Consider the following 15,477-nt stretch of genomic DNA (forward strand, 5'->3'; position numbering starts at 1 on the left):
TACTCCCATACCCTACCCACTGAACGGACCGTGCGGGCACTACTAGCCACCACCCTGGATACTCCCATACCATGCCCACTGAATGGCCTGTGTGTGTGTGCACTACTAGCCACTGCCCAGGATACTCCCATAACACGCCCACTGAATGGACTATGTGTGTGGGCACTACTATCGATCACCCAATCACCGCCCAGGATACTCCCATACCACACCCACTGAATGGCCTGTGTGTGTGTGCACTACTAGCCACTGCCCAGGATACTCCCATACCACGCCCACTGAATGGACCATGTTTGTGGGCACTACTAGCCACCACCCTGGATACTCCCATACCACACCCACTGAATGGACCGTATGTGTGTGCACTACTAGCCACTGCCCAGGATACTCCCATACCCTACCCACTGAACGGACCGTGCGGGCACTACTAGCCACTGCCCAGGATACTCCCATAACACGCCCACTGAATGGACTATGTGTGTGGGCACTACTATCGATCACCCAATCACCGCCCAGGATACTCCCATACCACACCCACTGAATGGCCTGTGTGTGTGTGCACTACTAGCCACTGCCCAGGATACTCCCATACCACGCCCACTGAATGGACCATGTTTGTGGGCACTACTAGCCATCACCCAGGATACTCCCATACCACGCCCACTGAATGGACCGTGAGGGCACTACTAGCCACTGCCCAGGATACTCCCATACCATGCCCACTGAATGGACCGTGTGAGCACTACTAGCCACTGCCCAGGATACTCCCATACCACGCCCACTGAATGGACCATGTTTGTGGGCACTACTATCGACCACCCAATCACCGCCCAGGATACTCCCATACCACGCCCACTGAATGGACCGTATGTGTGTGCACTACTAGCCATCACCCAGGATACTCCCATACCACGTCCACTGAATGGACCATGTTTGTGGGCACTACTAGCCACCACCCTGGATACTCCCATACCACACCCACTGAATGGACCGTATGTGTGTGCACTACTAGCCACTGCCCAGGATACTCCCATACCCTACCCACTGAACGGACCGTGCGGGCACTACTAGCCACCACCCTGGATACTCCCATACCATGCCCACTGAATGGCCTGTGTGTGTGTGCACTACTAGCCACTGCCCAGGATACTCCCATAACACGCCCACTGAATGGACTATGTGTGTGGGCACTACTATCGATCACCCAATCACCGCCCAGGATACTCCCATACCACACCCACTGAATGGCCTGTGTGTGTGTGCACTACTAGCCACTGCCCAGGATACTCCCATACCACGCCCACTGAATGGACCATGTTTGTGGGCACTACTAGCCACCACCCTGGATACTCCCATACCACACCCACTGAATGGACCGTATGTGTGTGCACTACTAGCCACTGCCCAGGATACTCCCATACCCTACCCACTGAACGGACCGTGCGGGCACTACTAGCCACTGCCCAGGATACTCCCATAACACGCCCACTGAATGGACTATGTGTGTGGGCACTACTATCGATCACCCAATCACCGCCCAGGATACTCCCATACCACACCCACTGAATGGCCTGTGTGTGTGTGCACTACTAGCCACTGCCCAGGATACTCCCATACCACGCCCACTGAATGGACCATGTTTGTGGGCACTACTAGCCACCACCCTGGATACTCCCATACCACACCCACTGAATGGACCGTATGTGTGTGCACTACTAGCCACTGCCCAGGATACTCCCATACCCTACCCACTGAACGGACCGTGCGGGCACTACTAGCCACTGCCCAGGATACTCCCATAACACGCCCACTGAATGGACTATGTGTGTGGGCACTACTATCGATCACCCAATCACCGCCCAGGATACTCCCATACCACACCCACTGAATGGCCTGTGTGTGTGTGCACTACTAGCCACTGCCCAGGATACTCCCATACCACGCCCACTGAATGGACCATGTTTGTGGGCACTACTAGCCACCACCCTGGATACTCCCATACCACACCCACTGAATGGACCGTATGTGTGTGCACTACTAGCCACTGCCCAGGATACTCCCATACCCTACCCACTGAACGGACCGTGCGGGCACTACTAGCCACTGCCCAGGATACTCCCATAACACGCCCACTGAATGGACTATGTGTGTGGGCACTACTATCGATCACCCAATCACCGCCCAGGATACTCCCATACCACACCCACTGAATGGCCTGTGTGTGTGTGCACTACTAGCCACTGCCCAGGATACTCCCATACCACGCCCACTGAATGGACCATGTTTGTGGGCACTACTAGCCATCACCCAGGATACTCCCATACCACGCCCACTGAATGGACCGTGAGGGCACTACTAGCCACTGCCCAGGATACTCCCATACCACACCCACTGAATGGACCATATTTGTGTACTCTACTAGCCACTACCCATTCTGCCCAGAAACACCCATCCCTTAACTGCCCCACTTCTGATACTGTCTGCCCCATACACAACAGCGCCTTTGTGTGTACTAGGGGCCTAATTCGGTGGTCTGGTAAACGCAGGCCTGTCATGGCCGTTCAGACGGCGTTTTCTGGGCGTGCATAAATTAGCAGTTGCGATCTTACTTGCTACTGGAGAGCCCTCTGCGTCCCGGGAGAGCAGCTCAGCCTGCGCGTCCTCAGAGGCACTCAGACTCTGCGGCATGACCCGATTTGAAACAATGGTGCCAATGTATCAACGATTACCCGCCGTCAGATGGAAATGATGCCACAGCATTGGGCGTCCCTATGCTCAGCCTACCTTCTGCCCATATTAGCATATAGTCGCAACCGCTTACGGCAAAAGATTGCAACAACAGCAGCAAGAACAACTGCACCTGAGCGAGGGCCCACTCTGTGTAACACATGCGCCGTAGGAGAGTGCAGAATTTATTGCACATGCGCAGTTGCAAAAAAAATCGCTCAACTACGTGAACATCGGCATACTGCGTGCAACCCAGAATCACATCCAGTGTCCCCACTATGCACCAAGACGCCCAGGAACAACTCTAATCGAGGCCATGTCTTTGTATACCTTATACCAGGACACGCACAGAGAAAAGTCTCCCAGTAACCCTAACCCTGATCACATCAACCACGTATGGGGTTGGCCGTGAACACGACGCACAGTCGTGTACTGATAAGACACAACACTACACTAAGTATCTAGGATCAACTTTAAGACCTTTGGCAAGTGGTCTGAAATCAATCCCCCAGTATCCTGAGACACTGTGTCTGGCATTACATAACGCACTTATCGGAACAATGCTGCTTTATTTTGCACCGTCCCTCTCTTACGACGAGAGGTGTATAAATACCAGCACCGGGCGTCTGACACTTCACATCAACATCTCACCACCATCAGAACCATGTTCCAGCTCTCAGCCTTCATCCTGCTTCTGGCCTTCTGGCAGTGTCCTGCTGCAAATATGCCCGCACAGAAGGATTTCCAGATGAGCCAGGTAAGTGACCATGATAACTTTATATCTCTAGAACTAGGAAATGCCGTTACAGTGTTATTCTGCACAAAACGACCCTTGTCTGCATCTTCTTTTATACCCGTGGAAGAGGCCACTGTGCTTTCTTGGACCCATAACCTGTGTGGACCAAAAAGGAGACCGACCCTGCATCATGTCGGCTCTTTATGGGGGAGATGTATCAAATCTTGGAGAGAGATAAAGTACCAATCAATCAGCTCCTTACTAATGTTACAGACTGTGTTTGAAAAAAAATGACAGGAGCTGATTGGTTGGTACGTTATCTCTCTCCAACATTTGATACAACTCCCTCTATGTGGGGTACGCATACATCTGATTGGAAGAAGGCTGATTTGGCCAATGGGTAGTATTTGTTATCCTATGTCAGTGACGGCTAACCTTGACACTCCAGCTGTTGTTGGACTACACATCCCAGCATGCCCTGCATCAGTTTTAGCATGGCCAAATAGCAAAACTGTAGCAGGGCATGCTGGGATGTGTAGTTCAACAACAGCTGGAGTGTCAAAGTTAGCCGTCACTGTCCTATGTGATCACATAGTTAAGCCTCAATGTGTTCTGAAGGTTTATGGCTGCTCAGACCCAAACTGGGCGCATATGTGTTGTAGGATGGGTGGCATGGTCAAGAAGCACCTTGAGTCCTACTGGACAAAAGAGCTACAGCACTGAGTTTCCCAAACTTCACCATTACTGTCCAGGTTTTCAGGATATCCATGCTTGAGCCCAGATGGTTAAATCAAATAGACTGTGGTACTAATTAGGTCACCTGAGCTCAAGCATGGATAACCGGGACTGTAATGGCAGAAAACGGGAAACCTGAGCTATAGCCATACAATTATTATTATTATTATTATTATTATTATTAGAATCAGGCTAGCACCTCTAGTGGCCAAATGATCACAGTGCATTGTGAATTACTAGCAAGGACTAACATTTAATGATTAAGCATCTTTCATTCAATTAGTTATTTCTAATTATATTTGAAACATTCAGTTTAGCAGAATAGCATTCTAGCCATTGAGAATTGTACAACCAATAACATAATATAAATAGTATTTGCAATATAATGTGTCAGGAAATGCATTGAAATAGTCCCCTTCAGACATCCATTCTACGGTATATTCTAGTATGTATTAGACGTATGATAATAAAGGGTTCTCAATTTCTACTACTTTTGGGGTGAACAGTCACCTACGACAGTGTTTCCCAAACTCGGTCCTCAAAGCCCTCTTACAGTCCAGGTTTTAAGGATATCCATGCTTTAGCTCATATGGTTAAATCTAAATGACTGAGGTACTAAAGGTGGGCCTGATTCATGCGAGGCTGCGATAACTCACGGACTCTCATGTGCAACAATATGCGCAGTAGCAAAACATTACTGAACTGCGCAAACATCAGCACCGCGTTTACCTCTGAATCGAGACCACGGTTCCCAAGCTTACATATCAAGCATATCCTTAAAGCCAGGACTGTTAGGGGGCTTTGAGGACCAATGATTAATGAGAATGCAGCCTACCCATTCACTAAGACCCAGTGACAACACAGAGGCTTGAGGTATCCGGTACCTCAGTGATACTAGTACACTACACTGTTATGCGGAGGTCTGATGAAACCGTCCGACAACGAAGCACCACCTTAGGCAACAACCAATCTCTTTGGTATTTCCGCAGTTTAAGGGCCAGTGGTATGGAATCGCTGCGTCCTCCAACTGCCCCATGTTTAAGGATATGAAGAAAGACATGACCCTCCCCATCATCGTGTACGGAATGGACAAAGACAACGTAAAAGTCGCCATCGCTTTCAAGACGTAAGAACATATTTGACAATATTGTATGCCTTCTCTCATATGGGATGTTTGGGGCGGTGTGTGTGGGGGGGGGGGAGCCATTAAGCTCTGACCGCACTGTGCAACGCAGCAAATAATACCACCCTACGGCGGAACTGGGACATCACAACACAAAATATACCCTGTGATGTGGGCAAGATGCAGGAGGTTAGTCTGCTCTCGTGAGGTCCGGGAGGGAGAAATTCGCAAAAATCAACAGGAATAATGCTAATGACAAGTGATGCGCCCCCTGCTGGCAGTTGTGTGGTGTTACATTATTGGTGCATGAGTATTGGTTAGCTGTGACCTAAAGCTCCAAAGTACATATTTTTTAAATGCCATAGATGGGACGGACAGACAGGTACATTGCTGACGTTACCGCTCCAACCAGAGGGTCAGACACATCAGCGATAATGTCTTGTTAAATTGCGAGGGTAATTATCATTCTCATTGCTGTGGACTAATAAGCACCTATAAGTAATAAGATAGGAGGATTTGATGATAACTAAATATAGGGACGAGAGTATTATACTCCCATTATCTAAATCACTAGTGAGGCCTCATCTTGAATACTGTGTACAATTTTGGGCACCATACTACGAAAAGGATATCCTGGAGCTAGAAAAGGTTCAGAGGTGGGCGACCAAACTAATCAAGGGCATGGAGACGCTGGAATACGAGGAAAGGCTTGCAAGGCTAGGCATGTTTACACTGGAAAAGAGGAGACTAAGAGGGGACATGATCAACATCTACAAATATATAAGGAATCAATACACAGAGCTTGGGAGGGACCTGTTTTCTATAAGATCAGCACAGAGGACACGTGGTCACTCGCTTAGGTTAGAGGAGTTTCCGCACATTGAGGCGAAAAGGTTTTTTCACAGTAAGGACAATACGTGTTTGGAATTCCCTGCCTGAGAGAGTAGTAATGGCGGACTCAGTCAACACCTTTAAGAATGGGTTAGATAAATTCCTATAGGATAAAGATATGCAGGGTTATGGTGCGTAGGCATGCATTATAACTAGTCCTACCATAAAAATAACTAGTCCTATAATAAGACTGCATAGGAGACCACAAATAGGCTGAACTCGATGGACAATTGTCTTTTTTCAACCTTAGTTACTATGTTACTATATTTTATTTTATTTTTCCCCCCCACACAGACCCAAGGGTTGCCAGCAAATGGATTTCAAATATGATACCATCTCCAGCGGCCACTACAAACACAGCAGCCGTAAGTATTTGCTGTCTGTCGCTGCACATCCCGAATGATGGATTCCATAGCGAATAATGAGGCAGATGTATTAACCAATAACCTGGAGAAGGCATAAGGAAGTGATAAACCAGTGATATGTGCAAGGTGATAAAGGCACCAGCCAATCAGCTCCAATATGTAAATTAACAGTTAGGATCTGATTGGCTGCTGCCTTTATCACCTTGCACATATCACTGGTTTATCACTTCCTTATGCCTTCTCCAGGTTAATACATCTGCCCCAATGCCAGTATTGCAGGTAATCCATGTGTGATCCGGTTTAAAAGGGATAGTATGGTAAGCCTATGATAGGCACACCTCATGGTCCAACACTGACAATCACAGGACCGCTAAACCTTAAGTACAAGTTGCCTTTTACCTAAAAACGCTGCTAACAAAGCTTATTGGTGGTTGCCCTGAGTTGCAGCACAACAAACAGTGTTAGTAACGAACTCTCAGCGTTCTTGTGTCTCCACCCATCTTCCGTGATAACACGAGCTGATATGTCCACACAGCGCACGGAGATAATGAGGTCGTCATTGTCGGCACAGACTACAAGGCGTTTGCTCTGGAATATACAGAAACAATGCACGAGGGTAAGACCTGCACAACCCTCAAGTTATACGGTAAGTTTATTTGTAATGGTTATTATAATTAATAATAATATAAGATATTGATTAGCACTGTACCAAAACAGTCCATATAGTGTAATGTTGAAAATCTTCACGTTTCCCAAACAGGTGCTTAAACCCCCATTACATTTCCCCATGGACTGCTGTTCTAGTCTTGGAAATGTATTACTGCCAAAGGGTGAGGAAAAGCGCAGTCTAGTATACTATTAAGGAAAAGCGCCATCTAGTGTAGCATTAAGGAAAAGCGCCATCTAGTGTAGCATTAAGGAAAAGCACCATCTAATGTAGCATTAAGGAAAAGCGCCATCTAGTGTAGCATTAAGGAAAAGCGCCATCTAGTGTAGCATTAAGGAAAAGCGCCATCTAGTGTAGCATTAAGGAAAAGCACCATCTACTGTAGCATTAAGGAAAAGCACCATCTAGTGTAGCATTAAGGAAAAGCGCCATCTAATGTAGCATTAAGGAAAAGCGCCATCTAGTGTAGCATTAAGGAAAAGCGCCATCTAGTGTAGCATTAAGGAAAAGCGCCATCTAGTGTAGCATTAAGGAAAAGCACCATCTACTGTAGCATTAAGGAAAAGCGCAATCTAGTGTAGCATTAAGGAAAAGCGCAATCTAGTGTAGCATTAAGGAAAAGCACCATCTACTGTAGCATTTAGGAAAAGCACCATCTACTGTAGCATTAAGGAAAAGCGCCATCTAGTGTAGCATTAAGGAAAAGCGCAATCTAGTGTAGCATTAAGGAAAAGCACCATCTACTGTAGCATTAAGGAAAAGCGCCATCTAGTGTAGCATTAAGGAAAAGCACCATCTACTGTAGCATTAAGGAAAAGCGCCATCTAGTGTAGCATTAAGGAAAAGCACCATCTAATGTAGCATTAAGGAAAAGCACCATCTACTGTAGCATTAAGGAAAAGCGCCATCTAGTGTAGCATTAAGGAAAAGCGACATCTAGTGTAGCATTAAGGATTTAGTTTCCGCGCTCATGAATAATTGTGAAAACCCACTGAATTAAACTCGTACCAAAAATAAATAAAACAAAGCTTATCTGAGGTTCTTTGTCCCAAACACGGGAAACGTTCTTCCGAGATCTCTTAATCGGATGTCAATCAAAATCCTAGAGTATCTCTCCAGATCTCAGTTGTTGTAGAACCACTCCAAACGGAAACTGCCCTCGCCCTTCACTGATGGCCCCTTCATGGTCATATCCAAACAGCCGTGCGTCTGCACGTGCATGGAGTGAGACCCCCGCTTTGTGCGTCTTTAGATGCTGAAATACAGTCAGGTTCGTCTTTAGACGCCACCAGCGTTGTGTGCACCTGAAATCGCAGCTGCGACTCTGTAGTAACACAACTGAGACGCATGCACAGAGAGAAAAAATCTCCGTGGTCTATGGCCGATTTCAAATACTTTCACCATCGATGGGGGAATACCAAATGGTTTCCCGACATCAATGGTTCAGTGCTACTGATTTATTATTTTTCTTTCTCAAAGTGTCAGGGCACTGAGCTTAGCACCGCCCCCTGACTCCCGCAAAGCCATGCCCTTGGGCTCTGATTGGCCCATATTTCATTGCACAGTAATAAGGGATGACGATCAATGGATAAAACCATCAATGGATCTCTTCCAGATGGGTTTACATACACCATCAAGGTTATCCATCAATGGTACCATCGATGGTGACCATTGATTGATAACCCACCAATGGTCATTCCTAATGTAGTGTACCACTCAGAATCAGGCTCTTACTGTTAAGGGCAGTAGATTCAAAGCTCTTGTGGGTTCCAGGCAAGATATACAAGTGGGTGATGGTGGTGGATGGGGACCATTGCTATAGAGGCTGGCCAGGGCTCAGTACAGTATCGATGCCCCATGGGGTTGTGATGCACACTGCCATAATTTACACAATGACGCCTCAACTTTAATAATGTGTTTCTTACTCAGGGAGAGAGACGAACCTGCCAATGGAGATTAAGCAGCAATTCATGGCCTATGCCAAGAACCTTGGCCTGACAGAAGATGATACCAAGGTGTTCAGCAAAGGAGGTAACTATACAATATTGTAGAAATATGGTTGTGAAGTGGATTACAATAGGATATTTGCCTAATTGTCCTGCCTCAATTCAGGAGGAGGGCATAAGGAATTGGGTGCCAAGCCCATCTATCAACCATGCTGGGAAGCTCCAGACCCCAAAATCCTAAAATAGCATAGATGGATCAAGGCTGGCTCTTTCATTAGGCAGCTGCCTATGGCGCCAACATATGGAGGGGAGGCACTACTAGGTACATGGACCTCTCCATCTCATACACTGTAATATTGGGGACACCAGTATTTCCTTCTCATCACTGAATCCTGGCAAAGTCCAGGCCCTGTAATCGCCCTGCATTGGGTGCGATATTATCTGGCCATGCAAAACACAATTGTGCCTGATGATACAAAAGCACAGCAGAAAAGCACAGACAAATAACGCAGTGTATTTTGAAAAAGTTATAGGGTAGGCGTATACATGCACACAAATTAAAGTGTAGAAGTCCCTGTTTTATTAAATAAATCCTGGTGAGCATGAAAACCTCCAGTTAGATTGTACATATGGGTAACCATGTGTATCAATGATGTAAGGCTCAACAGAAATTGCTCTGTGGCACCCTCTGGTGGCTCATGAAGACATAGCAGCTGCTCTGTGACTAATAGGCACACAGTCTATTGAAAAGCATCATACTGTATGTTAATGTAATGGACTAGTAAATAATTTCCTCTTGGCTATAGCGGAGGCAGCCATTTTCTGAGCTGAACATAATACTCACTAGAATAGAGAATATTCATTCTCCTGCACATGGGCCTATGGTACACAGTAAAATGGGCGCCCACACTGTGTGTCAGGAACAGGTACACTTTAATAATGCCCAATGCAGGAGCTGCAGCATTGGTAATGGTGAGAATAATAAAATGCTAATCTGTGACGTGATCTCTTGTCATCCATCTCTTTCCAGATCTATGTCCTCCCCATGTCTAGGTGAGTTCGCGGTAACACCAAAAATGTCCAATGTTTTCTCTTGTGTAAAGTTGAACATAGCAGGACTGCATAAAGCCTCATGCGCACCCTTATAATTACACTTTCCTCTCCGGAGGCAGTGGACATTACTAGGAAAATGACACAGCGGCCATTTTTCCAGAGATTTGTGCATGCTCAGTAGAGAAGTCACAGGGGACATTGCATGGGCTCCATTTTCCCGGAGACCAATACATGCTCTGCCAGACAGAAGGGGGCCCACACGGAGCCTGCACACGGGCCCTCTCCTCTCTTAAACAGCCCCTGGGGCAGATACCCATGGTAAGATGGTTATGGGAAATAGGGGGTTGGCATCCATGGATTTTTTGGATCCAATGGAGATGCATATTTGATTTGGTGCCAGATTTGGGGTGGCTGCCGCCTTCACATGTTACTTTCCAATGGCTGCTGACTTCACCCCGCCAGTTACAGCCCCCTAGCTTGTACGCACAGCACCGGCCATTGTAGAAGCAGCACAAGCAGACGGTGTATGTGGTATGACTGGATAGCGCCGCAACATTTGCATAAAGACCCACACTGTGTTGCGGGAAAAGATCATCTCTAAATCAGGCACATATTCTCTAAGGCAAGATCATTTTCTTCACCACAATTGTCCATAACGATGTGTTTTACACAGTCTTCCATAATATGCCACGTTAATGCTACATTTCCCAGTTCTGCTGCTGATATAACCTCTTCAAGTTAGTAAGTCCTATCACGTAGGGTAATCTTCTATAAATATTGACTGTACGCGTCTACCTGTAGGTGACTGCTCGCTGTCCCAGTGACCTCTGACCTTTCTTGTTTGTGTTTTGCAGGAGAGATTGCATCAAGTGAACCCCCCGCTTCGCTCACAATCCATTTCCCGTCCCCTTCTTGCTCCTATTTCCAGCCCTGTTGCATTTCAAAGAGAAATAAAATAAATGAACTAAGCAGAATTTGTGTTATTTATTATTAGCCAGTTATTTGGGGTGAAGGTGCCAAGCTGGGCAGCGGCCATCTTCATACGTGCCAGCCGTCCCTGGTTTCCGCAAACACTTCCAGGTCTGGGCTTTGTAAACAACTGCTGTCCCTGGAATTGTGACCAAAAAATTCCTGGTTTTGGGTCCTATTGGATGTCATTGCTACCAGCTATGTATATGTTCTAAGCTTCTAGGGAGGACACAATAAACCTCCCACAGAGGACAAGTGTACAAGTAGTCCATAGCAACCAATTCGCTTCAACCTATCATTTTCTAGAATGTACTAGATAAAAGCAAGTATCTGATTGGTTACTATGGGCAACAGCATCTATTTAGGGGGCAGTGTGAGGGTTCACTAGCCCTTAAAGAGTGCATGGAACACCCCAATATAATACCCCCTCACCCACTCAATATAATTCCACCTCACATCCCCAATACAATGCCCCCTCACCCTCACAATATAATGTCACCTACCACCCCCAATATAATGCTACCTTACACCCCCAATATAACACCCCCTCACACCCCCAATATAATGACACCTCACACCCCCAATATAACGCCCCCTCACCCTCCCAATATAATGCCACCTCACACCCCCAATATAACGCCCCCTCACCCTCCCAATATAATGACACCTCACACCCCCAATATAATGCCACCTCACCCACCCAATATAACGCCCCCTCACCCTCCCAATATAATGCCACCTCACACCCCCAATATAACGCCCCCTCACACCCCCAATATAATGGCACCTCACACCCCCCAATATAATGCCACCTCACACACCCACTATAACGCCCCCTCACCCTCCCAATATAATGCCACCTCACACCCCCAATATAACGCCCCCTCACACCCCCAATATAATGGCACCTCACACCCCCAATATAACGCCCCCTCACCCCCCCAATATAATGCCACCTCACACCCCCAATATAACGCCCCCTCACCCCCCCAATATAATGGCACCTCACACCCCCAATATAACGCCCCCTCACACCCCCAATATAATGACACCACCCACCAATATAATGGCACCTCACACCCCCAATAAAACGCCCCCTCACACCCCCAATATAATGCCACCACCCACCAATATAATGCCACCTCACACCCAGCATGCTGTGAATATGATCCTTTTCAGGCGCTATGTGTGCTCTGTCCCGTGGAACGCAATAAAAAGCAAGACAAAGATGTATCCAAAGTACCCTTCCAATGACACGAACTAAAATCCCATCCAAGGGGCGATGCGTCAAACCTTTGAAAGAGAAAAAGTGGAGAAGTTGCCCATAGCAACTAATAATCATCTACCTATCATTTATCTAGCACAGGCTTAACCAAAAAATGACCGCTAGAATTTGATCGGTTGCTATCAGCAACTTCTCTACTTTATTTCTCTCAAAGGTTTGATACATCTCCCCCAGGTGGCGACCGCAGTAAGGTGAAATCAGCTTAGCCTGTGTAATTAAGGGAAGAGAACCTCAATATCGACTAGAGAAAGATGGCACTAACAATTTATTCCCGCCAAAAGCCAGCAACAGGAAGTACCAGGGAGGATGGGCGGGATTTCCAGGAGGAAATAGACCCAGTGGCTGCTGACAGACATTACCTAACAGGCCACAACTACTGTCAATAACAACTAACTCCACCCAACAACAACCAGTCACACTGCAAACATGGGGATTGCACAGCCAGTCTCATCCAAGGGGTTTAATCTGAACCCAGGCATATAAAATGACTTCACAGATCCTGGGGCTCAGTGACCATGTGTTGCACTTTTGAAAATCTGTCTCTTTAAAAATTGGCGCTTTAAATCTAGCCACTAATTTACCGACATCTCACAGCTACCTGCAATATCGCTATCTAAATCAGGTTCCTGGAGGGTGTAGACGTGTAAAGGACATCACCCCGGCCTGTCCCTGCTTTCTATCCCGACACTATTGGCTGCTCTCCTGGGTAATATCCAATATGGCGAGTCTCCTGGACACCCCCCCTCCCCCGACTCTATTGGCTGCTCTCCGCGGTGGTATCCAATATGGCGAGTCACCTGGACCCCCCCGACACTATTGGCTGCTCTCCGCGGTGGTATCCAATATGGCGAGTCACCTTGACCCCCCCTTCCCCCGACACTATTGGCTGCTCTCCGCAGTGGTATCCAATGTGGCGAGCCTCTGAACACTCTCCCCGACACTATTGGCTGCTCTCCGGGGTGATATCCACTATGGCGAGTCTCCTGGACACTCCCCCCGACACTATTGACTGCTCTCCACGGTGGTATCCAATATGGCGAGTCTCTTGGACACTCCCCCCGACACTATTGGCTGCTCTCCTGGGTAATATCCAATATGGTGAGTCTCCTGGACACTCCCCCTCACATTATTGGCTGCTCTCCGCGGTGGTATCCTATATGGTGAGTCTCTTGGACACTCCCCCGACACTATTTGCTGCTCTCCTGGGTAATATCCAATATGGTGAGTCTCTTGGACACTCCCCCCGACACTATTGGCTGCTCTCCACGGTGGTATCCAATATGGCGAGTATCCTGGACACTCCCCCCCCGACACTATTGGCTGCTCTCCTGGGTAATATCCAATATGGCGAGTCTCTTGGACACTCCCCCCGACACTATTGGCTGCTCTCCACGGTGGTATCCAACATGGCGAGTCTCCTGAACACTCTCCCCGACACGATTGGCTGCTCTCCGGGGTGATATCCAATATGGCGAGTCTCCTGGACACTCTCCCTTCCCCCCCCCAACACTATTGGCTGCTCTCCTGGGTGATATCCAATATGTCGAGTCTCCTGGACACTCTGGGGGAGTTGGCACCTGCACTTTGTGTTAACGCAGGGCCGGCTCCAGGCCTACTAGCACCCTGAGCGAGAAAATGTAAAAGTGCCCCCCCCCCATGCGCGCGCCGAAGGCGCGCGCGCTCTTGGAAAAGTGGGCGTGGCCTCCTGAAAAAGTGGGCGTGGTCTCGTCCCCCAGCAGTGCCAGCTACACATGACATGCCCTCCAGCAGTGCCAGCTACACGTGCTAGTGTTCACTTTTTAGGGCAGGTTGCTGATCACAGGGAGGGCACATTTTTAAGTTAGGTGGGCAAAATGATGTACATACTGTAATGCTTGTTGTTCCCATTTCCACACGCTAAAGCATGGACAGTGCGCGCCGAAGGCGCGCAGCAAAAATTTAGGGGAGTTACTTCGTGGGGAAGGTGCGTAGCCACATTATAGTGGCAATTCACATTACACCACACAGTAGTGCAGCTAATACACATTGCACCAGGTAGAACCTCCTATAAGAGCACGTTAGACACATTGCGCCAGGTAGAGCACTGAGACACACTGCCCAGCCACAGACGCCTAGCGGGAACACTACATGATATGCCCCCCAGCAGTGCCAGCTACACATGACATGCCCCCCAGCAGTGCCAGCTACACGTGACATGCCCCCCAGCAGTGCCAGCTACATAAATGGCCACACAGTTCCAGATGGATAAATGCCCCCACAGTGCCACATACATTAATGCCCTCACAGTGCAAGATATGCCCCCACAGTGCAAGAAATGTCCCCACAGTGCAAGAAATGCCCCCACGGTGCCAGATACATAAATGCCCCCACGGTGCCAGATACATAAATGCCCCCACGGTGCCAGATACATAAATGCCCCCACGGTGCCAGATACATAAATGCCCCCACGGTGCCTGATACATAAATGCCCCCACGGTGCCTGATACATAAATGCCCCCACGGTGCAGGATACATAAATGCCCCCACGGTGCCTGATACATAAATGCCCCCACAGTGCCAGATAAATGCCCCCACAGAGCCAGATAAATGCCCCCACAGTGCCAGAAATGCCCCCACAGTGCCAGATATGTCCCCACAGTGCCAGATATGCCCCCACAGTGCCAGATATGCCCCCACAGTGCCTGATATGTCCCCACAGTGCCTGATATGCCCCCACAGTGCCAGAAATGCCCCCACAGTGCCAGAAATGCCCCCACAGTGCCAGATAAATGCCCCCACAGAGCCAGATAAATGCCCCCACAGAGCCAGATAAATGCCCCCACAGTGCCAGAAATGCCCCCACAGTGCCAGAAATGCCCCCACAGTGCCAGATATGCCCCCACAGTGCCAGATATGTCCCCACAGTGCCAGATATGTCCCCACAGTGCCAGATATGCCCCCACAGTGCCAGATATGTCCCCACAGTGCCTGATATGCCCCC

At 48.2% G+C, this 15,477-nt stretch overlaps 1 protein-coding gene across 1 annotated transcript; it reads left to right on the top strand.

Annotated features, from left to right (window-relative positions):
• The first annotated feature begins 2,823 nt into the window (after window positions 1–2,823).
• LOC134947453 (olfactory protein-like) lies at window positions 2,824–11,211 on the top strand. Its single transcript, XM_063935543.1, has 7 exons — window positions 2,824–3,484; window positions 5,188–5,324; window positions 6,507–6,577; window positions 7,113–7,223; window positions 9,174–9,275; window positions 10,221–10,243; window positions 11,098–11,211. Exons 1-6 carry the CDS (start codon window positions 3,392–3,394, stop codon window positions 10,241–10,243), a joined length of 537 nt encoding a protein of 178 aa, XP_063791613.1. The 5' UTR covers window positions 2,824–3,391; the 3' UTR covers window positions 11,098–11,211.
• Window positions 11,212–15,477: the final 4,266 nt, after the last annotated feature.

Source organism: Pseudophryne corroboree, chromosome 8 (assembly GCF_028390025.1).
Source record: "Pseudophryne corroboree isolate aPseCor3 chromosome 8, aPseCor3.hap2, whole genome shotgun sequence".
In the NCBI taxonomy this organism is placed as follows: Eukaryota; Metazoa; Chordata; class Amphibia; order Anura; family Myobatrachidae; genus Pseudophryne; species Pseudophryne corroboree.